The 26,580-nt window shown below is 43.6% G+C and overlaps 2 protein-coding genes across 3 annotated transcripts; one reads left to right on the top strand and one right to left on the bottom strand.

The window, feature by feature from the left end:
• Positions 1-1,609: 1,609 nt before the first annotated feature.
• DEFB119 (defensin beta 119) lies at positions 1,610-10,186 on the top strand. 2 transcript variants are annotated; one of them, XM_037143134.2, is made up of 2 exons: positions 1,610-1,693; positions 2,814-3,301. In XM_037143134.2, the coding sequence occupies exons 1-2, from the start codon at positions 1,636-1,638 to the stop codon at positions 3,023-3,025; spliced, it is 270 nt and encodes an 89-aa protein (XP_036999029.2). In that variant the 5' UTR covers positions 1,610-1,635; the 3' UTR covers positions 3,026-3,301. The 2 variants fall into 2 exon arrangements, with proteins under 2 accessions (XP_036999029.2, XP_053527347.1); XM_053671372.1 differs by lacking the exon at positions 2,814-3,301 and adding an exon at positions 10,020-10,186 and having other exon boundaries at positions 1,636-1,693.
• Positions 10,187-14,020: 3,834 nt separating this feature from the next.
• On the bottom strand, positions 14,021-19,364 carry DEFB118 (defensin beta 118). Its single transcript, XM_053671188.1, has 2 exons — positions 19,307-19,364; positions 14,021-14,349 (listed from the first exon to the last, which is right to left on the bottom strand). Exons 1-2 carry the CDS (start codon positions 19,362-19,364, stop codon positions 14,021-14,023), a joined length of 387 nt encoding a protein of 128 aa, XP_053527163.1.
• Between the last annotated feature and the right edge of the window lie 7,216 nt (positions 19,365-26,580).

Here is a 26,580-nt window from a genome sequence, read left to right as displayed (position 1 = left end):
CTGCTTCCCCTGCACTCTGGAAGGACTTGTGCTGCCGGCCTGTTAGATCACTTCTCTTCGTCTTAGTAAGTGTATGTTACTTATTCAGCCTACACATACTTACTAATGTACCTGCAATGTGCCAGGTGTGTCAGAGATTTCTACCTGTTCTTCCATAGCTGTCCTCCCCTTCTCAGTAAGACACCTCTAGAATTTTAGCTGGCCGTGGCTGCCCAGAATAAAGACAATATTCCCGGCTTACCTTGCAGCGAAGCTTGGCCATCTGTGTGAGCCCTGGTGGAGAGCCTGGAGTGGAAGCGGTGTGTACAGATTCTGAGCAGGGCCGTCAGGGGAAAAGGTGTGCACTTCACTTCCTTCCTTCTCTTCCCCCGATGGCTGCATTGGGGTCTCGACCGTGAGAAATGGAGCAGCCCTCCTGGACCATCGAGTGAAGCTGTCTTTGAGGATGGCAGAGCCTCCAGCCAAAAGGATTTTTGCTCCTGCTGAATGGCGAAGCCGTTACACTTAGCTGCTTCCCCAGACTTTTACATAAAAAACAAGTCAGCCCTGGCCAGGTGACTCAGCTGGTTGAAGCATCGTCCCGTGCACCAAAAGGCTGTGGGTTTGATTTCCAGTCAGGGCACACACCTAGGTTGCAGGTTCAGTCCCCAATCAGGATGCGTATAGGAGGCAACTGATCAGTGTTTCTCTTTCACATCTGTGTTTCTCCCTCTTAAAAAATAATCAATAAACATATCCTCAGATGAGGATTAAAAATTGATTATGGTAAATTTAAACAACAACAAAAAAGAAACCGAGTCTGCCTTTTAGAATTATTGTTTGGGGAAAGAATATTTGTTAAAATAGTTGAATTACTATCCGAATTGTATCCTAACTACGCTTAGTTACACCAGCTGATGTGATGGGCACTGGGGTTCCGACGCCAATTTCTGACCCTCCAGTGGGAGAGACAAAGGTGACCCATGTCAAATTAAGTTTAGAAACAACCGAAAAACCTGCGAGGGTCACGACACAGTTGATGACGAGCCAGGGTGACTGCAGGCGGGAGCACCGTCATTATCCAGGTGACCAGGAAAAGCCTCTCCGAGCAGGTGACGTTTGGGATGAGACTGAGCAGGAGCCAGCACGGCAAGGTCTGGAGGACAGACTTTGCAGGAAGAACAGATTTCCTGAACTGCCAGTGAGATTGGCAAGTTCAAGGTTCAGAAACGATACAGAGTGAGATTGGCCAAGTTCGAGGTTCAGAAACGATACATGTGTGGATCCTCCTGTTAAAAAACTGAGGATGTTTTTGTTCTTTTCACTAAATGTTTCTCAATATGTGTTTAAGTACTAATCAAACAATGTGCTTATGGGTCTCAAAAAGCCAAACGGCTTTGATCTGCTGGTCTCTTTATCAGGAGGGAAAGCTGCTTCGGGTGGGTGCTGGCCAGTTTCCCACATGCCCCCCTTGCACTTTGCAGCCACATTTGCTACACGCTGTCCTTCGGCCTGGCTGACCTCGTATAAATCCTCTCCCGCTATACTTCACTGCCCACGGCCCTGCCAATAAAAGCGAGGCTCATCCCGACTGCAGAGAGCTCTGTTTCTATCCTCGGCAACACAGCCACCTCCCTCTCCTGTGACCTGCCAGCCATGAAGCCTCTATTCCTGTTCCTGGCTATTCTTCTGGCCATGGAACCAGTGGTGTCAGGTAACTCAGGTCTCTCAAGTGTCTGGGATCCCAGTCATGAACTCCTCTTCTTCTCTTTCCTCCTGGCTGTGGGCAGCATAGAAGCTCTTCCCCATTTCATGTGGCTTTGGGAGGTTTGCCCATGATCCCCTGCTGTCCACATCTCTCCCTGATGCTTTTTTGGTCAAGGCGGTGGGATGACAGATGTTTGGAGCATCTGGCATATGAGGGCAGGATAGTATTCTGGTGGGATCTTGGGAGTGGGCTGGGGGGTAAAGTCTGGGTGTAGGTTGGGGACTTTTGGGGGCTTCAGGAGATTAGATTGAAGGCTGGGGGTGAGTTGTGAGGAGGGAGAAAGACCTTCGGGTTGGTGTGAGGGAGGGAGGCTTCGGATGAGCTGAGGGTGAGGAGCGGGGGGTGCACTGATGGTTTGGGGTGGGCTGGAGAGGGACTGGGATTCTGGGTGAGTGAAGCTGGTGCTGGAGACTAGACTGGGGTTGGCCCGAGGCTGGGAGCCGGTGCTGGACGGTGCAGGGTGTTTATTAGAGGCGGTGCGGAGAGGGACTACTGCTCAGAACTGAGGTCAGTGACTCACTTGGATTTGGGTTTGGCTTGGAGTTGGGGCTCAAGGCGCATTGAGCTAGGTAAGGTTGGGGGTTCTAATTAAGGTTAGACTGGGTTTTCAGTTTGAATTAGGTGAATATGTGGTTAAGGGGAATTGGAGATTGGGTTTTAGCTGGAGCTGGGGCTTGTTGGGCTTAAGTCAGACAGGGCCAGGCTACTGATGGAGAGGCGGTTCTGTTGAAGTGTGTGTGAGTCCCCTTCCTCCCCTTACATTATAGGGTGTTTTTGTCCTTTTCCCATTATTCCCAAGCTCCATTAGGTTTTGAGTTTCAATGGCAGCAGTTGATCCCAAGCTTAGAAGTAGAAGGTTGGGGGCTAGGAAGACAGAAGGGTGGAATGTGTGAAAGAAGCTTTCTAAAAAACCTTGGTGTTCCCAATTTTGGAACAACTGGCTCCAGCATCGCCGACTCAACCTCCTCTCTGACCTTCTCCCCTGTCCTCCTGCTCCTTTTCTGCTTCCTCTTGCCCCCCCCCCCCGCTTGGGGGATACTAACACGGTTGTTCCTGTACTCAATAGTGTCCTGTTGGATGAATGGACAGTGCCGGTTGGTGTGCAAAGATGATGAAGAGAACGTCCTACGCTGCCCAAATCGTAAACGGTGCTGTATTCTTAGCCGTTACTTAACGATGGAACCAGTAACAATTGATGGGATACTCCCCTGGACCACTCCTCTGCCTACTAGAAAACCGAAACGTAAGGGCAGACCTGGCCGCAGAGTTGAAAGATAGATGGAAATCGTGTGTGGGAATGACTTTACTTCAAGTTTCTCAGTTTCCACATTCCACTAAAACTCCCAGATCGATTTCTTGTGCCTGTCCATCATGAGAAATGATGCTCCAGATGGATTGAGGGTGAGGAGATGGCAGATAGGAGGTAACTGGTAGCAGAGAGACATCCCTGAGTCTGAGTCACAGCGATGGAGTGATGATTACAGTCTTGAAGATTGTCCCTCATGTTCCAGCTGCAGGAAAGGCTGTTGGGCCAGGAGTGGATGGAGGCGCACACATGGAAAGCTGAGCCTGAGAGGCGCAGCAGATGCCTAGAGAGGTGTGTGGGGGGGGACTCCTGGACTCAGAGAGTTGGTCCATCTTGGGGGTGAATGGACTAGCGGGGGACAGGGACTGAGTAGCACCCAAATCCTCGGATTTCTGGGTAAGTTGACTGAGATGAGATGCCTTTTGATGCTCCAGAGCTCACAGTTCCAAGGATCAGAAAGTTTCCAGGCACTACAAAAAGATAAAATATGTGAACTTACTAATTTGTAAATGCAGTTATTCTTCATTCTCTACATTCTTTCCTGGTTTCATTCATTCATTCATTCGCTCACCTCGGCTCCGCCACTCGCCGCTGTCAGACGTGTGCGTTCACGTCTCAGGACATCAGCTTCTCTGTTGAAAAACGGGATAAGAGACTCCATCTCCGGGTGGGGTGAGAAGGAAATGAGAACATGGTGAGCACAGTGCTCAGTACATAGTAAGGTCTCAGTAAATGCTGGCTGTTGCTCTCCTTCACTGACTTATTCAGGCATTTAAGGAACGAGTGCTCTGCATCTTCCAATGGTGTTCGACTCTGAGGACCGTAGAAGCGTGTCTCACTTCAACTAAAAATTTCGTCTGGGAGAAGGATCACCCATGAGGAATGTTCAAGAATTCTGATTGGGGATATAGAGGATTCTAGAGGTATCTTCCCAGGCACTGTTGTCTTAGATCCCATCCGCTAGGCTTTATTTGGCCGACACAAGAGAACAACGCTGTGTTCCGAGCGGTGAAGTCAGGGAACGCAGTGTTCTGTGAAGTGCGGTGCGCAGTGCACGGTGCGCGGTGCACGGTACACAAGGCAGAGGCAGATCAGAGGAGTTCACTCTGACCTGTGCAGACAGTTTGCCCTCAAGTCAGTATTTCCACCCCCAGGCTCTGGGAAGAGAGACTCCTCCCCCTTCTTTAATCCTGATTCTCCCCTGGGCTCAGTCCCTTCCCATGCGATGAGGGGTTAATGGGGGCAAGGGAGATATTATATTCACCTAGAAAGTGTGGCCTCATGACTTCATAGACTATGCTTTGAATAGCCGGGCCCTGCAGTTTTCCTGCTTCCAGGGACCCCGAGGGCCTTTTACTCCTAGGCAGGAGACAGTCAGGGGCTGTGGCAGAGCTTGGGTGCTCGGGCTGGAGTGTCTACTCTGTGCACGTGAGCCTCCTCACTGTGTGGGGCAGAGCCGGGGATGGGCGAGAAGAGAGGCAGGCTGTGGGCTCAGCCGGCCCCCTCCTGCTTCCACATTGCTGCGAGGAACTCTGAAGATCTAAGAATCGTAAAATCAGATCTGACCCTTCAGCTGATCGTGAAAGGATATTTCATAAAAGGCAATTAGGATATATTTTAGGATATATTTTATTTATTCTGTTTGTTCACTTGATTCACACCTGGTACATATTCAGACATATAACTTATGAGCCTCCATTTGGATTCGCCCCAGGGTCCACAATGTTAGGGTTGTGCCAGGAGTTTGGGTTGTGCTCCGGCTCATGACCCATCACCAAACCCAGCTCAGAAGCAAGAGATGCGTAACCTGTGCTTCAGTCTCAGGGCCAATCTGTGCCTGGGGACTCCCGGGCTGTAGCCACCTGTGCCTGAGGCCCTGAGTGAGGCCAGAATACTTTGCAGGCTTCCCTGCCTCCAGATTTTCTTTGCTTTAGTCTCTATTATCAGAGAGATCCTTTCTCGGAAATTCACCTGACCATGTTGTTTTCTGCTTATCTCTCATTACTGCCGCTCACGGGCTTTCTCTTCAGCCACTCCTGTTCACAGTCCTCCTCCACCTTGTCTGCATCACCGGGCTCACCTCTATGACAAAGTCCTCCTGCCCCTTCAAAGCCCAGCTGATGCCCATACTCATGAAAGGCTTCACATAAGCTCACTATTTTTTTTAAAAAAGACTTTGTTTATTTATTTTTAGAGAAAGGGAGAGAGAAACATCAATGTGTGGTTGCCTCTCCTGCGCCCCCTACTGGGGACCTTGGCTGCAACCCTGGCATATGCCCTGACTGGGAATCAAACCGGCGACCGCTTGGTTTTCAGGCCAGCACTCAACCCACTGAGCCACACAAGTCAGGGTAAAGCTCACTATTTTTAAAAATTATAATAGTTCTCATTGACACTGATGTGTCAGGCACTGTGTGTGGTATTTGTAGGCCTGAAATCATTCCATTTTTACAACAGCTCTCTTATCATCCCAACCTTACTGATGAAGCAACAGAGATCTAGAGAGGTGGCATAATTAGCTAAGGTCACACAGCATTAAGGTAGAGCAGGGATTCAAAGTGAGTTCCGATTGGCTTCATAAAATGTCACTCTTACAAAGGTACGGCTCATATCAAGTTATTGTGTAATTATTTCAGGCGCTGCCCGCTTCCCACTAATCTCCCAAACATACACATACCAGTCATCTTATTTACGTCCGCATGCCTGATGTCAAGTGCAGTGCTTGGCACAGATGTGACTTAGTGAAGGTTTCTTCAGTGAACGAACACATGAATGAAGAGTTCACGTCTGAGAGCATGAGTGGATTGGGGTGCGGACACAAATGGCTAATGTATCAGGTATGAAGCAGGATGGGGTCTTTTCTGGGCTGCAGGGATCAGAGAACCGCTGCCTCAGGTATGTTTGGCTCTGGCTCTCGCTGCGAGGAAAGATGCAGAGCAGCTCCTGAGCCTTGCTCAAGTGGGTTCTTACTCATCAGGTAGTTTGCTCTTAAAAGACATTGATTTCATAGCGTGGGAGGTGGTCTGAGGGTTCTCCAATATCCGAGGCCTGGCGTTACCCTCTCCGCACATAGCCATTCATGCCCTGACCAAGTTAATTCATATGAGGCCTTGCCTATTCACTCAGCCAACAGCATTTATCACGAATTTGCCATGCTTTACACGGGGCACACAGAGACAGCTCTGGGGGTGAGAAAAGGGTTTGGAACGCAATGCTGAGACACGGTAAGTTTTCAGAAGACAGTTATCCCTGTGTCTGAATCTTTGAACTTGGGATCTGGGCATGTGAAATTCTGAAAATTCCCTCTGATTGTTCCTTTGAGAGATAAGGCCCCATCCCCTGATTTCTCTGCCGGACTTCCTTCATTCCTGATCACTCTCAAATACTGAGAATCTTTGATCTAGGCAACTTTCCTGTCTTCCCATGTCACAGATGGGGAGACTGAGGCCCAAGGAGGAAAAGTGGCCTTTGTTCATAAGCAGGTTCAAGGTAATGTGGAGATTAATAAGCAGGTCATGTCTGAGGGGAGACGGGAGATGAGATTAGGCTGATGTGGGTACTAACAGTGAGTGCTGATGCGGAGCAACATGGGGTCGACAGGAGGGCAGATGTTAGGCGCTGCAAAGCCCCTGACGAAAACTTTGGGGTTAGGTTGGGCACCTTTGAACCCCCTTTCTGTGGGCACCACGGCCTTGCTCCAGGGGGAAGGTTTGAAACAGGCTCACCTGCCTGCTCCGCCATCTGAGCCATGCACTTCTACACGCTTCTCTTGGATGCAGATCTCACGGTGGCCTTCCTTCTCAGGGAAGACAGACGGGACGGACCTCAGGTCCGGGGGATGTGGCAGAAAGGGTGCGGTGCTTGCTCCAGCAAGGCTTCCCCGAGTCTCCCTTTTCTTCCTCATAGGCTGAGGGGCGAGGAAAGCGGGTAGAACATTGGCAGTAAGTAGCACGTGCCTTTGGGTGAGAGGTTCACCTGACAGTTCCAGAGGCATCATGACCCCAAAGCAGGATAGACTGGGCACCTGTCCTGGACATTTCCTAGTATTTATACATGAGTCTGCCGGTGTAGCTAAAGCTCCACTCAGCCTCTGTTCTGCTCACCAGTTCCCATCGTCTAAGTTACGCTTGGTACTTAGATGAGGAATTCATTTTCGATTCCTGTCCAAGGTCCACAGAAGTAAAAATATTTTCTCCTTATCTCTCCTCACCCTCGCTTAGGCAACACATGCTCTCTGTTCAAAATAAAATGCAGTGGATCCCTTTTACTCAGTGCAAGGACTTAGGACATCATTGAACATGTGCCTGGGTGCACAGGTACATTAGACTTTGCATTAAGCCCATTTGGACACAGGAGACCCTATGTGCCCAGCACCAAGTACAAGTTCTGGCAAAGGTTGGGTGCTGACAGCCATTTGTGGTTGAATATCAGGCTCTTGATTGCCAGGTTCAGAAGTTTGGGCTTAAGATGTTGACCCAAGAGATGGGGACTATTATGGCCCATGCAGACAAAAAAAGAATAGAAGAGACAATACAGAAATCTGTCCAAGTCTACACTGCAGGTAAAGCTGGAGCTGGGATTTGGACCTAGGGTCCTGATTTCAGATCCTGTTCTATTAACCACTGCACAGCTCCTTGGGTTATTTTATTGATTTGTATTTTAATTAATTGAGTTGATCTTTATTGACATACAAAAGTGTAAGATATTTAAGGTGGCCATTTTCATGATTTGATATACATATACATTGTGAAAATTCCCCTCTCTGCTTAATTAACACATCCATCACCTCACAAATGTATGTATTTCTTTTTGAAAAGAAGAATAAAGTTAGAGGGATCATTCTAGCAGATTTCAAGACTTATTTAACTAGAGTAATCAGGACAGGCTGGTATTGGTGGGAAGGACAGGAAGCCTAAAAATAGCCACACACAAGTACCACCCAAACTGCCCAGAGCAATTCAATGGGAGAAAGATGTTCTTTCAAAAGTGGTGCTGGAACAATTGGCATTTGTGGGCAAAACAAACAAAACACACACAAACAAACAAAAAACCACAAACACCTCAATCTAAACCTCAAAACTTGTAAAAAATTAAATTAAAATGGACCATACATTTAAATCTTTTAAAAGAAAACATGGGAAGAAACTTTCAGATGTAGGGCTAGGTGAAAAGTTCTTAGATATGAAAAGCATAATTCATAAAAAATCAATTAATTGGGTTTAATCAAGATTTAAAACTTTCACTCTGACAGAAGCCCTATGAGAAGGGTGGATGAAAAGACAAATGACAGACCGGGAGGAATATTTGCAAACCACTTATTTGACAAAGGACTTGTATCCACTCTGTAGGGGCAACTCAGAACTCAATAGTAAAAAAAATCCAATTAGAAGAAAGTTGTGAAAAGACATTTCATTGAAGAAGATATACAGATGGCAAAAAAGCACATGAAAAGATGTTCAATTAAAGAAATACAAATTAAGGCTACAGTGAGATTCGACTACATACTTATTATAATAGCTAAGATTAAAAATAGCGACAACACCAAATGTTGGCAAGACGCAGAGGAACTGGATCTTTTATACATTGCTGGTGCAAATGTTAACTGATACTACCACTCTGGAAAATAGATGGGCAGTTTCCTTTTATAAAAACACCAAAAATATACTCACCATGCTACCCAGAAAATGCATTCTTGGATATTGTTCTGCAGATATGAAAAATTTAGTTTCAAAACTGTAAATGAACATTCATAGCAGCTTTGTTTATTTGTAAGGGATTTCTTTTTAAAACATGCTATTTTTGGAGACTGGTTTTAGGTTCACAGCAAGAGTGAGAACAAGGCACAGAGCTTTCTCACATACTCTCTGCTCCTGCTCAGCCTCCCCAATTATCGACACCCCCAACTGGAGTGTACATTTGTCACCATTGATAGATCTGCCTCAACGTATCACCATCACCCAAAGCCCATAGCGTACATTGCAGCTTGCTCGCGGTGTGGTCCAGTCTATGGGTTTGGACAAATGTATAATGACAGGAATCCCCAGTTACAGTATCATAGAGAGTTTTTCCTGCCTCCCAGACCCTCTGTGTTCTGCTTATTCATCTCTCTGCCACCCCACCCATCAGAACAACTGACCTTTTTACTATCTCCATAGTTTTGCCTTTTCCAGAAAGTCATAGAATTGAAGTCATATAGTATGTGGCCTTTTCAGATTGGCTCCTTTCACTTAGTAATTGCATGTAAGCTTCCTCCATGTCTGTTCATGACTTAATAGCTTATTTCTTTTTAAAAAGATTTTACTTACTTATTTTTGGAGAGAGGAAGGGAGGGAGAAAGAGAAGGAGAGAAGGAGAAGGTCTCTCTTATGCCCTCTACTGGGGACCTGGCCCGAAACCCAGACATGTGCCCTGACTGGGAATTGAACCAGTGACCCTTTGGTTCTCAGGCCAGCACTAAATCCAATGAGCCACACCAGCCAGGGCTGATAGCTTGTTTCTTTTTAGTGCTGAATAACACTACTTTGTATGGAAGTATAGACTTTATCCACTCACCTACTGAAGGACATCTTGGTGGCTTTCAAATTTTGGGAATTACGAGTAAAGCTACTATAAACACCTGTGTGCAGATTTTTGGATGGACATAAGCTTTCAAGTCCTTTGAGTAAATACCAAGGATGTAATTGTTGGTTTGTATGGTAAGAGTATGTTTAGTTTTGCAAGAAACCACCAAACCCTCTTCTAAAGGGCCTGTACAAGCAACGTGTGCGAGTTCCAGTTGCTCCACAACCTCGCCTGCACTTGGTGTTTGCAGTGTTCCAGGATCTGGCCATTCTAATAGGTGTGCAGTGGTGTGTCATTATTATTTTAGCCCTTCAGGTTTTGACTGTGCTCCCTGACTCCTCATATCTATATTACTTCTAAGTGGAAATTAAGTATTTGTGTTTTTTGTCTTTGTTTTTTGTCTAGGCAAGCGTCACATCCTTCGATGCATGGGTGACAAGGGAATCTGTAGAACTTCTTGCAAAAAGACCGAACATCCCTACTTCTATTGCAGAGATTACCGACCATGCTGCCTCCAGTCCTACATGAGAATAAACATGTTCAGCACAGAAGACAGTAGTGACTGGAGGTGAGAGATCCACTGGCCAAAAATGTCCTGAGTGCTGGCAACCACCGTCCTCACCCTGCTGTCAATACCCCTCATTAAAATCATGCACCTGACCCCCTTGTCTTTCATCCATTCAAATCGAGGTGAGATTGAACCTTGCATGATGAGACACCTGTCACCTTCTGGATCAAGTCCTGTGAGAGACAATTCTAGAAAACCAGTGACAAGAAGAGAAAGAATCTACACAAATCAGTGAAGATAGGGAGAGAATGAACTTGAATCCACTGAAGGCAGGTTGAAGGCTAGGCTAGGGAGAGCCGTGACTTCATCATTCTCCGCGGGGTTCAGGGGCGGGCCAGAACTAGTGGGGTGCATCCCTGGAGCAGTGGGTGAAGGTCTTGCAGACAAATATAACTTAGTTCACGGAAGAATCTCCTAACCAGCTGCTGTAAGAAAGAATAAGTTGTCTTCTCAAAGTGTCAAGTTAGGTGTTATCAGGGAAGGAACTGGAATATTGAATGCTGCTGTTCCTTTTGGTAATTATTAAGGTCTTCTAATTCCCGACAGCCTAGGAAGCTTGTGCCCCCAATTACAACCAACAGTAGCTTTCAAGGTAACATTATACTTTTACTGTTTATGTCTTGCTTCCACTAATATCTAATTTCTTTCTCCATCTTTAGTTCCAAGGGAAAGTAGCTACACTTGCCAATTACTTTTCTTTATTTCTGTGCCTCCCCACAACTTGGTACAATTTGTTTTTGTGTTTATTGTTGTATTGAACAGGCTCTGGCCAAGGTCACCAACTGGGCTCCTTTTTGAAAGTTTCATGGGTATTGCTCCACTAATGTGTCACTCTGCTTCTTGGTAGCATTTGCAACCATAGTTCATTCTGCCACTGAAAACCTTATCTTGATTGGCTTCTGTGGCTTCTTTGTTTTCTTCCTAACTTTTGGGCTGTGCCTTCCCCATTATCTTTCGGTGTTCCTCTGTCATTCGCCTCATTGTATCCCCTAAAGTTTCTCTTCTCTTGTGAGAATAAAAACTCTCCCCATTCCCAGGAAAAGGCTGACAGTTCTATCGCCATGATAACACGTAAACTCTTTGAATGTTTTGAAGCCTTCCTTCTAGACCAGCGGCAACTCACTTCAGCGAACACACTTCTGAAAACCAAATCGTCAGGGACAGTATTATGCTTTGAAAGTCAGCCTGTTGGCTCTGGGTGCCCCTCAGTGTACACCCGTCTAAGTTGTCACCCACCCATCCGCACATCTGTAACCAACATCACTCCCCTAAGATGCTTCCTCCCTGAGCTATGTGAGCTCAGCTCCTTGCTCTGCTCAGCAAGCCGAGGCCTGACCAGTGTGGCTCTCTTTTGTTTAAGAAAGCAACCATTTCATCCCTTCGGTTTCAGACACAGAGGGACAATTTTACCCTTTGACAATTGTCTCCTTTCTCCCCACTTCGGGGCTGCCACCTGCCCTCTCGCAGCAACGAAGTGTATCATCCAGAGAAAAGTGTCGGTTCTGGGCCCGCGTTCCTAGCAGAATAATGGTCTAAAAACCCACCTTAACCCTCCTACTGAAAACATTTAAAATGACTTATTTAAATTGTACAAAAAACTTCTTAAGCGGCTTTGACCTTGTAAAAAGAGTGAAGAATATGATGGTCAAGTGAAACCAGGTGCTTTTGCGAAGGCGGTAACTGAAGCATTTGCTGAACCAAGTGAACTTGAGCTATCGTTTCCATGACTTTGGCCGGGGGGCGGGGGAAGGCAGGGGAGAGGAGACAGTGCCCAGGGTCTGGACAACTGAGTCTGACAGGAGAGTCCTGCATACATTTCAGGCCTGGAAGTGCCACTTACGCTATGTGAGGATAAAACAGCTACAACACTCCTCCTTCACCAGATGTTTCAAGGGCAATTGCCTGGTCTTGAAACTTTGTACTCAGTACATAGAAAAAAAATTATCTACTAACAACTTAAAACCACAAGCTGGCTCTCACTTAGTCTCTTAGCCTGAACTCATAGCATATAGATGGTCTGGGGGGAAAAAAGAATACAGCTGATGAGTTAGCTTAAAGTTGTCCCAAACTAGTAGTGCCAGAGCTATCTGACAGAAGTAAATGAAAAGGCAGATCTTGAAGTCAGGACCCGGGTAATTCACTCAGATAAAAATCCAAGGCAATGCACCGCTCAGAGCCCCGCCTCACGAGGCACACGAGGCAATAAAGGCACCGTTACTGAAGGCCGGCAGAAACCGCAGCCCAGAGGTTCAGACTTGCAGACTTCCAAAATTCAAATGATCATTGGATTAATTTTACTAATCATCTGAAATAATAAATTCATGAGATTTGAATTTCCCATCAGTTGAGTACTATCCAACCCCTGGGGAGAAGCATTCCAACGTTAGGTGGAAATGGCATGTTCAAAACCGAGACTTCGGGTCTGGAATTGGACAGGGAGCAAGGAAAATCCTCTCCGCAGAAGAAGGGGAGGTCTAGAGTGCGGAGCCACAGTGATTCATGGACAGTGATAATGGGTTGGTCTGGGTCTCAGAAAGGGAGGATGAGAGGACTCGCAGCAACCAGGCGCGTGGCGGGGCTCTGTGGACCCACCTCTCTGAAAGGGCGTGGGCTGTGAAAATATTCAAGTCTAAAATTTTTAAAAATGTTCAATTACAGTTGACATTCAATATTATTTTATGTTAGTTTTGGGTGTACAGCATGGTGGTTAGACATTTCTAACTTATAAATTAATCCTCTTGATAAGTCCAGTACCCACCTGATAGCATAGGAAGTTAGTAGAATAGTATTGCCGACATTTCCTGTGCTGTGCTTTATACTCCCGTGTCTATGTGGTAGAAAACAATTTGTACTTTATATTTTTATGCCATCAGAGAGACAGATGAAGCTCTCAGTAACCAGGTGGACAAGATGGCCCATCTCTCTCCCACAATTAAAAGGCTTACCTTTGGACATTTGTGTGTGATTGAGGCTTGCTCAAGGTCATGTGCCCACGAGGGCAGCCCTTCAGTAGTTTCTAGTCCAACTTGGAAGCAACTAGGGCCAAAAGGAGGCCTTAGAGCTCATGGGCCAGGCCATCCTCTGGGCCAGACCGTTTCCTACAGTGAGTAGTAATACAGGGCTTTGGAGCCAAAGCTCACAGGGAAATGGATGCTTTCCCCTGAGGCGTATCCTGCTCTAAAGAAAGCTTTTGGCATTCAAGAAGCTACTCTCATAAATGCAAGGATTTAAGTATTTTATTTATTTTTAGAAAGACAGGAAGGGGTGGAGAGAGAGAGGAACATGGATGTGAGAAACACCTATTGGTTGCCTCTCACAAGTCCCCTACTGGGGACCTGGCCCACAGCCCAGGCCTGTGTCCTGACCTGGAATCAAAAGGCCACCTTCTGGTTTATGGGAAGATGCTCGACCCACTGAGCCACAATGGCCAGGGCTCATAAATGCAAGGATTTAAATTTTTTGATTGTGACAATTTACGCCGCCATGAAGAGGTAGGGGTGCCCCTGGAATCCCAAACCACTTGTTAAGAAAACAGACGGACAATGGAAAGATTAGTGCTGGAATACTTAATTAAGTGACTAAGGCTGTGTATACAGCAGCAAATGAGGGGCACTCAAACTGGGTTAAAATCTGTCATGGAAATAATTGCACACTTTGAGAAAAGCGCTGAGGAGTTTATCATTGGCAGTACCGGGAGTTTTTGAACTTCCTTACACAGCTGTCTGTTATCTAGAATCACACACTGATGGAGGGCAGAGTGTGTCGCTGCTGTATTTTCAGTACTTTGCACACCTGAGTCCATCACTCGGAGGCCAGGTGGGTGGCAGCTGAGAGGAAGTCATGAGCTTTGGTGAACTTCTGGGAGAGACATGTCAGTTTCCAGCACCTGGTCAGACTGCTCGTTTTCTGCTTCCCAGAGGACCACTTCCAACTCGGAAGAGCTGGATGGTATCATTATAACGATATCCATAGGACTTGCTTGAAGATGACTTGCTTGCGTGGAAGACGTCCTGGGCACTTCCTTGCCACGGCCCACTGGCTTGCGGCCTTTCTCCACGGGAACACAGCAAACTCGATGGTTTTTACATGCCGATTTTACCTCTTCATCGACTTTACAGTATCTCCTGCAGTACCCCATTCTTTGCCAGCATTTTTTTCCACCAAAGGCTGAATAACAAAGAAAAAGACCACTGGTTTTAGGTTACTGACGCTTTTTGTTTTATAAGCACAACTCTGTGCTCAGCATCCATAACACCTCCGTGGGGTATAGTGGGGCCATGGCTGCGAGGCTCTCCAGCTCAGGGCTAGTAAAATACCATGTTTCTAAAAATATCTGTTTCCACCCTCCAAGCTGCCAGATTTTTTAATTGTCTGAAAGTGAGGTGCATCTTACTGTAAGTGGAAAGAAACTTGCTAGTCCCAAGGGGTGGAAGCTAATTATAATGAAGCTACCCACATAAAGTTCATCTCGTCCTCACTGTGATTGAGTTATTGGCATTGGTCATACCCCATGTGATTAGATTTCTTTGAATACATTCTATAGCAAAATATACATTAAAATGAGTACATAAAACACATCTGTATAGCTTAAAAATAATAATAAAATGAATAGCCATGAACCTGCATTCTAATTAAGAAGCAGAACATTACTAGCATCCGTGAATGGTGCAGGTATTCCCACCTGAGAGGCTGCATGTGCCCAGGTATTAGGTCAGGGCTGCTTAGGCCAGTAATGTGCATACAAATCATGTAGAGTTCTTGTTAAAATGCAGATTCTGATTCAGTAGGTGGGGCGTGAGTCTCTGCTTTTCATATATATATAATTAATTATGCCATTACAGTTGTTCTATTTCCCCCCTTCCTTCCCCTCCACCCTGCGTACCCCTCCTCCACCATTTCCCCTTTTAGTTTATGACCACCTGTCTCAAGTTCTTAATGATTTACTTAAGTTTGTATTTTCCATCCCTGGGATATTTGTAGAAGTGTACACATTTCATTTAGCCTTTCACTTGTATTTGAAATTGAATATGGTAGGAAAAAAAAACAACCTCTTCTGGAAAGCCTCAGTGCTGAATGATTTTTTAAATTTTTGATAAATACATATAACATAAAAGTTAGCCTTTTTGAGCAAACAGTTCAGGCGCATTGCACTCAGCCTCACTGCTATGGTGCCCTGACCACCATCCACCCACAGAGCTCTTCTCATCTCATGCATGGAAACTCTACCCACTGAAAACAGCCCTTCTCAGAGTCCTGGCCATCACTGGGCTACTCTGTGTCTCTAGGAACCTGGCTATTCAAAGTGCCTCACATGAGTGGAATCATATAGTATTTGTTCCTTTGCACCTGTCTTATCTTACTTGGCATTAAGTCTTCATTGTTCATCCCCAAGGGCTAAATAATATTCTGTTGCATGTATACACCACATTGGTTTATCCATTCATCACTCAATGGACCTTTCAATTGCTTCCATTTTTGGCTATTGCAAACACTGCTGTTACCCTAGATGATTTTAAAGGTACGTTCTACTACTTTCATGGATGATCCAAGAGGTATTATGCACAACATGTTCCAGAAAATAGCCACAGGGATTGGGAGGGTGTGGAGGAAAGTTCTCTGGGTTGTTGTTTATGAGGCTGCTGTGTCTCTGTTCTAAAACCAAAAAAATGATAAGTCATTTTCTTTATAAATGTAAATTTTTAATATCCTAAATAATTAGTCAACTGAATTCAACAGTGTATTAAAGTACCTCATAATCAAGTAGGGTTTAACTCTGAATATAGACTACCATCCAACATTAGAAAATCTTTTAATGAGATTCACCATCTTCATAAAATTAAGGAGATAAATGACAGAATTATTTTATTTGGTGCAGAAAAATAATTTGGTAAACTTCAATGCTTGTTTATGATGAAAACCCTAAACTCTAGGCAAAGCAGGAACAGCAGTAATTTCCTCAATTTGGTAAAGGTTACACATCCAATTCTAGAGATAATGCTACTAACGGAGAAACTGATATCCAACGAGCTCAGGCAACAAAAATACTCTCTACTATTGCTATTGTTTGAAATAACAGTGGTGGACCTGGTCAGTGTTTAAAGGGGAAAAAAGGAAAAGAAAACAAAAGTATAAAGATCAGAAGAAAAGTGATAAAATCGTCATCCATTCTAGTGGTTACGATTATAATAAAAAAGGAATGAACAAACTCTTATTCAGTAGCAGTTCTTGACATCCACAATAACTAACTAGGAAATATAACAAAATATATGGCATAGCTATTGTCTAGTTTAAACTAAGGATATGTAAGACCTCCATGGGATATATTTTTAAATTCTAAAAGAAAAATGTGAGCTTGGATGGAATGCCTTAATTATTATACAGATTCACTTTATCCTAAATTAATCCATAAACTTAATGCAATTCTAATCAAAATACAAATCAAATTTTTTGGAGACTTTATTATTTTATTTTAAAATTGACCATGAAGAGTAAAAACCACTGATAACTAAGATTACCTTTAAAAAAAGCAAGACAAAGACTTATCCTTCTAGACACTGACAGTTTATAAAGTCATGGCGTTACAAAGAATGAAGCATTGTTACAAGAACAGAGAGACCAACGGAACAGAATAGACAGCTAGAAACAGAACCGTGCTCAGACAAAGACCTTTGTGTGCAGTAACAACGGCACCGCGCATCAGTGGAGAAATTATTTAGCACACAGTTTTGGGATGACTTGCTCACTCTGTGAGAAAAATAAAAGTGGATTTACACATCCCAGCTGGTGGCTTGAAGATCTAAACTTGAAAGGCAAAGCTAAAATCTCATGGAAAAATAATGTCAGAGATTTCCCTTGAGATGTAAGAACAGGAACGAACTTCAACAAAGTCACCAAGCACAACCTACTGGGCAAACTATTGTTGAATTTGATTAGACCAGAATTCAGTATTTTCCTTCAGTGAAGGGCATATCATGGGCAGAGTTCACAGACAGTTCATGAAAGATTGGGGGATAATATGCCCAGTGACTAAAGGAATAATATAAAAAATAAAGAACTCCTAGTATCAACAAGAAGGCATTACCTACTCTGTAGAAACCATGGGCAAAAGATACAAATAATCAATTAACGGAAGTGGAAAAAGTCACTTGCTTATTAATCATTCAACGAATAATTGTCATCAGTTTGGGTCAAATAAACTCTTACAACAAATATTCGTTGAGTTTGACTACACACCACGTGCTATTCAACACACAGGTGGATACATCCACCATGAAAATAAACTCAGCTCGCTGTTCTCTTGCAGGTTTCGGTCTTTTTAGGAGACAAATATGAGACAGTAAGAGAAGAAAGTAAAACATTCTTTATGCTCAGTATGGGCGGGTGGAATGAAAGCATAATGGAGAATAGTGAAGCGTGAAGGGTGTGTACGAAGTTTGTGGTCAGAAGGGAACTGATGAAAGGCCTCGCTGAGAGGGAAGTGAGTGAGCTGCGAGATTAACTGGGGGAAGGGTGGACCAGAGAGAGAAGGCCGCAAGTGCAAAGGCCCAGGGGCAGCATCTACCCCAAAGTTTTTGAACGGCTATGAGGTGGCTATGGTGGCTATACGGTAAGTTAGGTGGAGAATAATTGGAGAAATGTAATGGAGGTTGAGATAACAGAGGGTCTTACAAGGCATTGAAGGGAAAGTCATTCAGATATTTTGATCCCAGGATTAGATGAAACGCACATTTAAACAGTAGTGTGATATCTCATCGCCATCAGATTGGTACAAATGATGCATTGGAGGGATTGTGGTGACGCGGTGAGTCTTGGGCACCACAGGTGAGAGGTGTGGAGATTTCCCTGTCCCTGCCAATGTCACTGATTTTTATTCTCCTCCCTTAAATGTAGGGGCTGTCCAAGATAAAACATGAAGGCTTTATGCTTCCTCATCTCAACTACTCCCTCCAAGGGGATCACCCCAAATTTATATCTCTTACCAGAACACTCAGACTTGAAACCTCAGAACATGTAATATATCCTTCACTACTGACATGCCCTGAGTTTCCACAGTTCATGGGTTGCTTTGACAAAATCTTGCACTTCTGTCTCTTTCCTAGTCTCAACACCCCCATCAGAACTGAAAGCAGACATGAGCGACCCCAGGTAGACCATGCAGGATTATTCCTGAGTTGCAGCTGAAAAACTACTCAAAACTCCAACAGCCAGAGATTTCGACTGGCAGTGTCTCGGAAGGCATTAAGGGAAGACTTCATGAAATAAAATATTTTACACTTACACTTCACTTGGCCTTTTGACCTCAAGAAAACTATTCTATTGAAGTCCTTGTCCTAATATATAAAGATGCTTATATAAGTATGTTCACTGAGATGTTATTTAAAAATTAGGAAAATTTTAAATGACTATACATTAAATTACTATACAATGGAATTTTACAAAGAACAAGGTTAATCTTTCCTTGATAACTTGGAAAGGTGATCACAGAACATTAAGTGAAAGAAGAGCATTGTATAGCCATTATAATGTGTTACTTTTTTTATAGGACAGAAACAAATAAATTCATTTTTGTATGACTTTGTTCACACATTGAAATGTATCTTGAGAGTTATACAGGGTACTTTGAATAAGAAATTATTCAGGTCCATGCTGGCAGCAATTTCAAAGGTCTGCTCATAACTTTAGATATACTTTTAAAAGCAGTAATCATAAAACTCTAGACTTTCACTGCTAATTTTTCAGTAGAGCCCCACAGATCTTCTCTGACCTGTTTGCCAAATTCTAGAGTATGAAGCAAGGGACCTCAGTTAAAGCTGTAACAGGACTTTTAGGACAAAAAAAAACAGGAGACGAGTGGGCTTTGGGAATCATTTTCCAGAGCTGACGCAGCTGGCAAGAGAACTGACATGAATCAAATTCTCATCTGGTTCCCTAGGTGCTAACTCTGGATGTTGGGTCTGCCCCTGTCTATTGAGCAAGGGCTTGTCCTACCCTTAGACTATGCCTGCCAGGAGCATCGTTCCAAGGGGAAACCATGGAGCTGCCCAGGTTGAGGGGTACAGTACCACACTGAAGTTTCCAGAACCCCTCTACCTCCATTTCTGCAACTTCCCAGGGTTCCAATTACCTGGGGTCACTTGTGGTAGGAACACAAGGGCAGCAAGAGTCAGGAGCAGGAGCCTCATGGTCCTCGGGAAGCAGGAGGCAACAGGTCCAGGAGTCCAGAACACTTTGTCCAGTGCGCATGTGAACCAGCGTTTTATTGGCCTCTCTGGGGTGGGGGCAGAGGGATGGGGTGCCGAACTGCACAGAGACATAAAAGCTAAACCATGCGGAGCATTTGTCTACTGGCTGGCACACTGATTGGACATCTGATACAGGCACTGGAGGTCAAGCAGATGATTATAAGTCACGGGCATTTAAGATGTGTTTGGAGATACGGAGAGGGAGGGCCTGTATGCCAGGGCATCTTCCCTGGTTTCCCCAGGCCCTTCATCCGGTCCTGCCTTCTCTGCATAGTCCCTACCACTCCAGCATAAGCCTGCTTTTCAACTGTCTATTTACTTGTCTGTTTACCCCCACTGGACTCTGAGGTTCCTGAGAATAAGGACTGTATCTCTCATTTTTGAACCTCAAGGCACAGAACATATTCTCAGTGAAGGTTTGTGGCAATAAAGGTCAGAACACATGCCAATCGATAATCCAAATCTCTTGCATATGTGTCCACCAAGGGAAGCGATTTGCCTGAGATAATAGAGAGCTGGTTTGCTGCAAAGTTTGAGGAAGGTCATTTATAGCAGGAATCAAGGAGGGATTTTATCTAATGTCAGTGCTCCTGACCCAAGGCAGGTCCCCAGTAACTTGGGACATTACTTGTGACAGGTGCACCCTGGAGGCCACTGGAGGCCTGGGGCGTCTGTGAAGGCCTTGCCGTTCAGACCTGCCTGTGGGAGGCAGAGCCCTGACGTGACCTCCAGAGTCAGCCCTGTCCTGCCTAGTTTTTCCCCTGAATCAACCCTTGCTTCCTTCTTTCTCATGGCTGATTAATACTTCATTGTATATTTATACTTCATTGTATATTTATACCACACTTTCTTTATCCATCAATTCTTTAATTATTATTTTATTTTTTTTAGAGGGAGAGAAACATCAATGTGTGGTTGCCTCTCACATGCCCCCATCTGGGGACCAGCCCCATAACCCAGGCATGCGCCTTGACTGGGAATCAAACCAGTGACCCTTTGGTTCATAGGCTGGCACTCAATCCACTGAACACCACCAGCCAAGGCTATCCATCCATTCTTTGATGTTAGGTTGTTTCCATACGTTGGCTATTGTGGATAATGCTGCAATAAACATGGAAGTGCATACATCTCTGTTTGCACTGTTTTCATAGTGCAAACTATGATATCCTTTTTTCATTTCTTTTGGGTATATTCCCAGAAGTGAAATTGCTGAATCATATATAATAGTTCTATTTTTAATTCTTTGAGGACCCTCCATCCTGCTTTCTGTAGTGGCTGAACCAATCGCCATTCCTGCTAACAGTGCACAAGGGTTTCCTTTCCTCCACATTCTTGACAACCCTTGTTATTTTTTGTCTTCTTGATAATTGCCACTCTAACACATGCGAGGTGATATCTTGCTGTAGTTTTTATTTGGATTCCCCTAATGATTAGTGATGTTGAGCATCTTTTCATGCACGTGTTGACCATTTGTATATCTCTGGGAAAATGTCTATTCAAATTCTTTGGCTATTTCTTAATTGGATTATTTATTTACATGCTATTGAATTGTGTGAGTTCCTTACATGTTTTGTGAATTAACACAAAAACTCAAGGAGTTTTTTACTGTGAGTTTTCTCCTAGGAGTTTTATGGTTTCTCTTAAATTTAAGTCTTTCATCCATTTTTGAGTTAATTTTTGTGAGCTTTGTAAGATAGGGTCCAATTTAATTTTTCTGTGCGTGGCTATCCAGTTTTCTCAATACCATTTGTTGAAGCGACTATTGTTTCCCCGTTGAGTATTCTTGGCTCCCTTGTCAAATATTAGTTGAATACACATGCAGGGGGTTAATTCTGGGCTGTCAATTCTGTTCACTGGTCTACGTCAGATAGAAGTGTCCAACCAGACACGAGTTCGTAATAAATGCAATGCGTTTACCTGAGGTGTCTTCTGTTTTATAGAAAAACCTCTTAATGTCCTGGTACCTACTGGTCAAAAAGTCAAAGAGCTACTGTGTTGAATCAGAAGACACGTATAGCCCTGGCTGGTGTAGCTCAGTGGATTGAGCGCGGGTCTGCCAACCAAAGGATCATGGTTCAATTCCCAGTCAGGGCACATGCCTGGGTTGCAGGCCAGTTCCCAGCACGGGATGCATGAGAAGTAACTATACATTGATATTTCTCTCCCTCTCTCCTTCCCTTTCCCTCTAAAGGTAAATAAATAAAGTCTTAAGAAAAAAAAGAAGACACGTATAAAATGAGGAACTTCCCAGAGGCTTCCCAAACTCTTTGGGGAAAGGCAAAAGCCCAGATGCAGAAAGCAGTGCCATAGACATGGGACACCAGCAAAGCAGGTGCAGGAGGAACAGAAAAGTGGTTTTTCTGGGTAAAGTAATTCGATCCTGGATGTCACAAACATTTTTTTTGAGAATTTTTTCATGGGAACCACTGGAAATTATCTGGATTTCCCTCTAAATATTTAATTAGTTCCCCTCTCTCTCTTTTTAAAATTATATAATGGTGAGGTGGGACACTGGTATTTTTAGTATTTTGGGCACCTCAAGGTCTTAATCCAGCCTCGTGAGGACCGCAGAGAGGAGGTCATGTGGTTTAATGAGTCGGAAAAGAGACTGGCGTTAGTCCCCAGACTGAGAAGCCCCCAGTTTTCCTACTTTACTCTAAATTCTTGCTGACCTGGTGATGATGACTGGCCTATTAGCCCAAAGATCATTTTTTTTTCAAATAATTATTAGCATTCTGGGAGGTCCTGATAGGGGCTTGGGTTGGTCCATGTGGATGGGAATCTGCCTTGCTTGGAATGCAGCAATAGTCGCTGTGTTTACATGGCCTCTTCATCTGCTTGCTGGGTTTGCAGTCTTTCCTGCAGTGTCCTTTGATGAGCCAGCAAGACTTTCGGCCCCTGCAGACTGAAATGAGTAAAGAAAGGCAATCTTCTGAAGATAATGATGCTCATAGTTGTAACAATTAGGGCAACCCTATCTGTAATCTTCACAACAACTCTGTGTTTATGAAGGAAGATTATAGAAGCAGAGCAAGGTTTGGTATAGACTATATTTCTAAGCATCTTACCATCAATGTCAAAGGAACTTGCTATCCAGCAGGAACTGAGGTTATTTGGTAAGAAGGCGTGTGATCATGTGAAATGAGCTGAGCAGAGTGAGCTAATCGGATTGCCATACCACAGGTATAGGAATTTCAACTTGAATCGGATGCACACAAGTCACAAAAATGATCGTCCTAAGAGGTAACAATGAAACAAAGTCAATGTCTTTGTTGGAGCCATCAGAACTCAGCTCTGGTGGATCATTCCCACTCCCCACACTTGAGCGTGCATCACAGTTCTCCAGAGGGCTTGTTGAGACACAGAGGGCCAGGCCCCACCTCCAGACAGTTTGATTTAGTGTGTCTGGGAGGGGGCTTGAAAATTTTTATATCTAAAAATGACAAGACCTTGATGAAAGAAACTGAAGAAGACATAAGTAAATGGAATAATATCCCATGTTCAGGGATCAGAAGAATTAATATTGTAACAATGCCCATGTTGTTCCAAACCATTTATAGGCTCAGTGCAATGGCTATCAAAGGTCCAGTGGTGTTTTTCATTGAAATAGGAAAAACAATTCTAAAATCCAGTGGAGCCACAAAAGACCCCAAATAGCCAAAGTAGTCTTGAGAAAGAAGAACAAAGCTGGAGTCATCATGTTTCCTGATTTCAAATTATATTGCAAAGCTATAGTAATTAAAACAGTATGGTACTGACATAAAAACAAACACAGACCAAAGGAACACCATACTTTGAAATACGTACTGATTATTGCTGTGCGACTAAGTGAATCATCATAGAGGAAACTACTCATGTGACCAGCACTAGAAGACCCCTTCATGTCTTCCTACTGTCACTAATGTTCCTCCTCCCCTCCAAGGAATCCCACCCTGACTGTAAAAAAGGCCTCAAATATCCACCCCTTCTTAGATCCACATCCTTTGCTGTATAATTTTACGATGCTCTCCATTATGGTTGAAGAGAGGCACCCCACCATTTGACTGGCATATCCGTGTGACTCACTTGTTAGTAAATGTGACTCCTTGTTTAGGTCAAAGGTTATTTAACAGTATGTTGTTTAGCTTCACAGTATATGGATTCTTTGATATTCTTTTTATGATTGAGTTCTAATTTTATTGATTATGTTGGAAAATATCCTTATGATATTATTTGGCTTAGCATAGCTTTCTTTGCAGTTTTATTTGTGGGATACTTTTGTAAATTTTTGATTTGTTCTCAAAAGAATGCTTACTCTCTGTTGGGTACATAAATATCCTTATATAAATATCTATAACTCTATCTCTCTACCTACCTACCTACCTACCATAGCTTAAGCTTATTCAGTAGATTGGTCAGCTCTTCAGTGTGTGGTTATTAATCACACTGAAGTGTTAATCAAGTGTTAAAATTAGGTTAAAGATCCTCAAACACTATTGCTAACTTCAAGATTTTGTCACTTGTTTTTCAAATCTGTCAAACAAGTGACAAATGTGTCACTTGTTTTAAAAAAATTTTTTACAATTTCAAGGTGAAATTGTAGGTGTTAATAGGTTCTTGCAGCTCAATTATTTTTTTTACCAGTATATAATCCATCTCTTTGTTAATTATTATATTTTTGCTTCAAATTACTTTTTGCCACACATTAAGATGACTACTTCAGCTTTCTTTTAGCTTATATTTGCCTGATATGGTACTTCATTATTTTAATGTTTTCATATCTTTTACATCAAGCATGTCTGTGTCTTTCTAAACAAGGTATTATTTGTTCTTTCTCATCTGAGAGCCAAAACCTTTATTTAGTAAGTTTAATCCATTTACATTTATTATTATTAAATTATATTTGGACTTATTTCTGCTATCTTATTTTACATTTTGTATTTAGTTTAATTTTTAATTTACTACTTTTAATTAGATGAGTAAGGTTTAAAATGCACTCATTTTCCTTGTATTCTTTTGCAGTTAACCAATGTCCATGATAATGTATCTTTATTCTTATCTATTTTTAAACTTATCTATAATTATATTTGTGTCCAGAAGGCCAGCACCTCAGCGGTGTGCTCCTGTTCCTTGGTCTTCTCTCCACTGAGCCTGGCCAGCCCCTCCTTACTCATGTTGATTATCTAAAATTTATGGAAATTATGAAATGTATTTTCTCTTTGTTTATCCCCTCCCCAGTCTAGTTTCTTTTGAGTCAATTACAAAATTATAGATTAATTGATAATTCTTACCTCTCATATCATTTCCAACATCCTTCTGGATCTTTTTTCTCTTATTTTAATTCTTCCCAGAGTGTTTTCAAAATGTGTTTTTGTATAGCAAACATTCTAAGGCCCTCTGTGTCTGAGAGTATTTTTGTTATACTCCTCCCTATAAGCAGCAGTATCAATGGATGTAAAATTCTAGGTTCAGAGTCCTTCTCCTTCACTATTTATTTATCTTTTTTTCATATCAGTGTTATAGTTGAGAAGTTGCCACAATCCTCATTCTTCTGGCTTCATGGAAAGAACATTCATTTGGGGTTTCTGAAAGCTCCTTTGCCCTGGAAGACAAGTGAGTTGTTCTGGCATCTGGTCCAGAGGAGACATAGATCAAGTGTCCCCCAAAACAAAATTATACACTTAGTCTGCCTAGCAAGCTGACCTCTAGGAATTTATTCAGAAATTTTTGTCTGTGGAAGCAAAAATATATGTGTAAGAAGTCAGTTGCGGTTTATTTTTGGTTTTATCAAAGATCTGGAAAGATTAGATCTTACCCTCGATAGGGATTAGATGTACAAATTATGATCTATTCCTGTGATGATGAATAGTATGGGACTTCTAGAAGCAAGGAGGTCAACTGTGTGTGTTCCCAAGGAAGACGCCTTCCATACATTGTTAAATTAAATAACAGTTTAGAACAACAGATACTTTTTTTGTGAAAAAACTATAGGCACATACATATTCCCATGCATTCACCCGTGTATAGGAAAAAGGTTTCAAACATCAGACAGCTGAAGGGAATGGTATCTTGTCTAAAAATTTCTCGGGCTTTCATAAACAGTAGTTTCAAAGGTACTGGACACAGTCTTATTATAAATCATTAACAAAATCATAGGCTTTTGTAGGTGGACAGGAGCAGAAAGACTCTGCTGTCTCCCACATGACTGCTGGGCAGGTTTCCTCACCCCAGACTGGTAGAACTGGGACTTCACAGGAAGGGAGAGTAGAACTTAGGGTCTCAGAAAGGTTTATGGACTCGTGATTTAGTAGAGGTCGGAAAGACAGCCGAAGTCAGGCAGCTAGCTGCTCTGTTGGGTCCTGGGGACACTGACTGGTGCAAAGTGCCAAAGGTAATTTGGATGCCGAGGTCACACCTGAGTATGAGAAGGACTTCTTGGAAGATGCCCTGCCCTGCTTCATGGCTCTAGGGGTCCTAGCCAGAAAAACCTCCCCGGTACCCGGCCTCAGGTTTGTCCTGGGACGAGCACATCCTGATAAGGTCAAGCAGATTTCAGGCACCCCTAAAACCCTGTCTGAATTGGCAGAAAGATATTAAACCTTCCATAGGCAGTTCCCCATCTTAGCTCTCTTTTCCTTTTTGGTTCTGGTTACCTGGCAACATCTGGAGCAGGATGAAAAATATGGTAAGGGTCAGGAGCAAGAATTTCATGGTCTTTGAGAAGGATGTGGCAGATCCAGGAGCCCAGAATGTTCTGCAGTGGGGCTCTGGACTCGGGTTTTTATTGACTTCCATGGGGCGGGGTTCAGGGGGTGGCTCACAAACAATGAGACTAAGGGAGGTATAAAGGGCCATTGATCCTTTGACCCCCGGCATTAATTGACTATTCACTACTCAGAGCCCCTACTGGGTCAGCCGAGGGGAGGCTGAAGAATACAAGAGCAGGGAAAAAGATCGTGGAAGTATATAAAGCGAGACTCACACCCCAAGAAGTCTTCCGGGTCTCCGACCCCACCCCACTCTTGGGCGTGTTGCAAGCTCTCGGCTCATAGCCCCTCCCCCTCTCTCCTAGTCCTCACAGAGCACGGGGGCCAACAGAAAACTTGTGAGGGCAGAAACTCTCTCTTTACTGTGTTTCCAGGGCCAGGGAGTTAAATGAAGAAAATAGTATTTTAGT

The sequence above is a fragment of the Artibeus jamaicensis genome, unplaced genomic scaffold, assembly GCF_021234435.1.
Source record: "Artibeus jamaicensis isolate MK-2021 breed Jamaican fruit bat unplaced genomic scaffold, CSHL_Jam_final contig_685, whole genome shotgun sequence".
Classification (NCBI taxonomy): Eukaryota; Metazoa; Chordata; class Mammalia; order Chiroptera; family Phyllostomidae; genus Artibeus; species Artibeus jamaicensis.
Note: the sequence above shows the minus strand (reverse complement) of the source record. Positions and strands in the feature narration are given on the sequence as shown.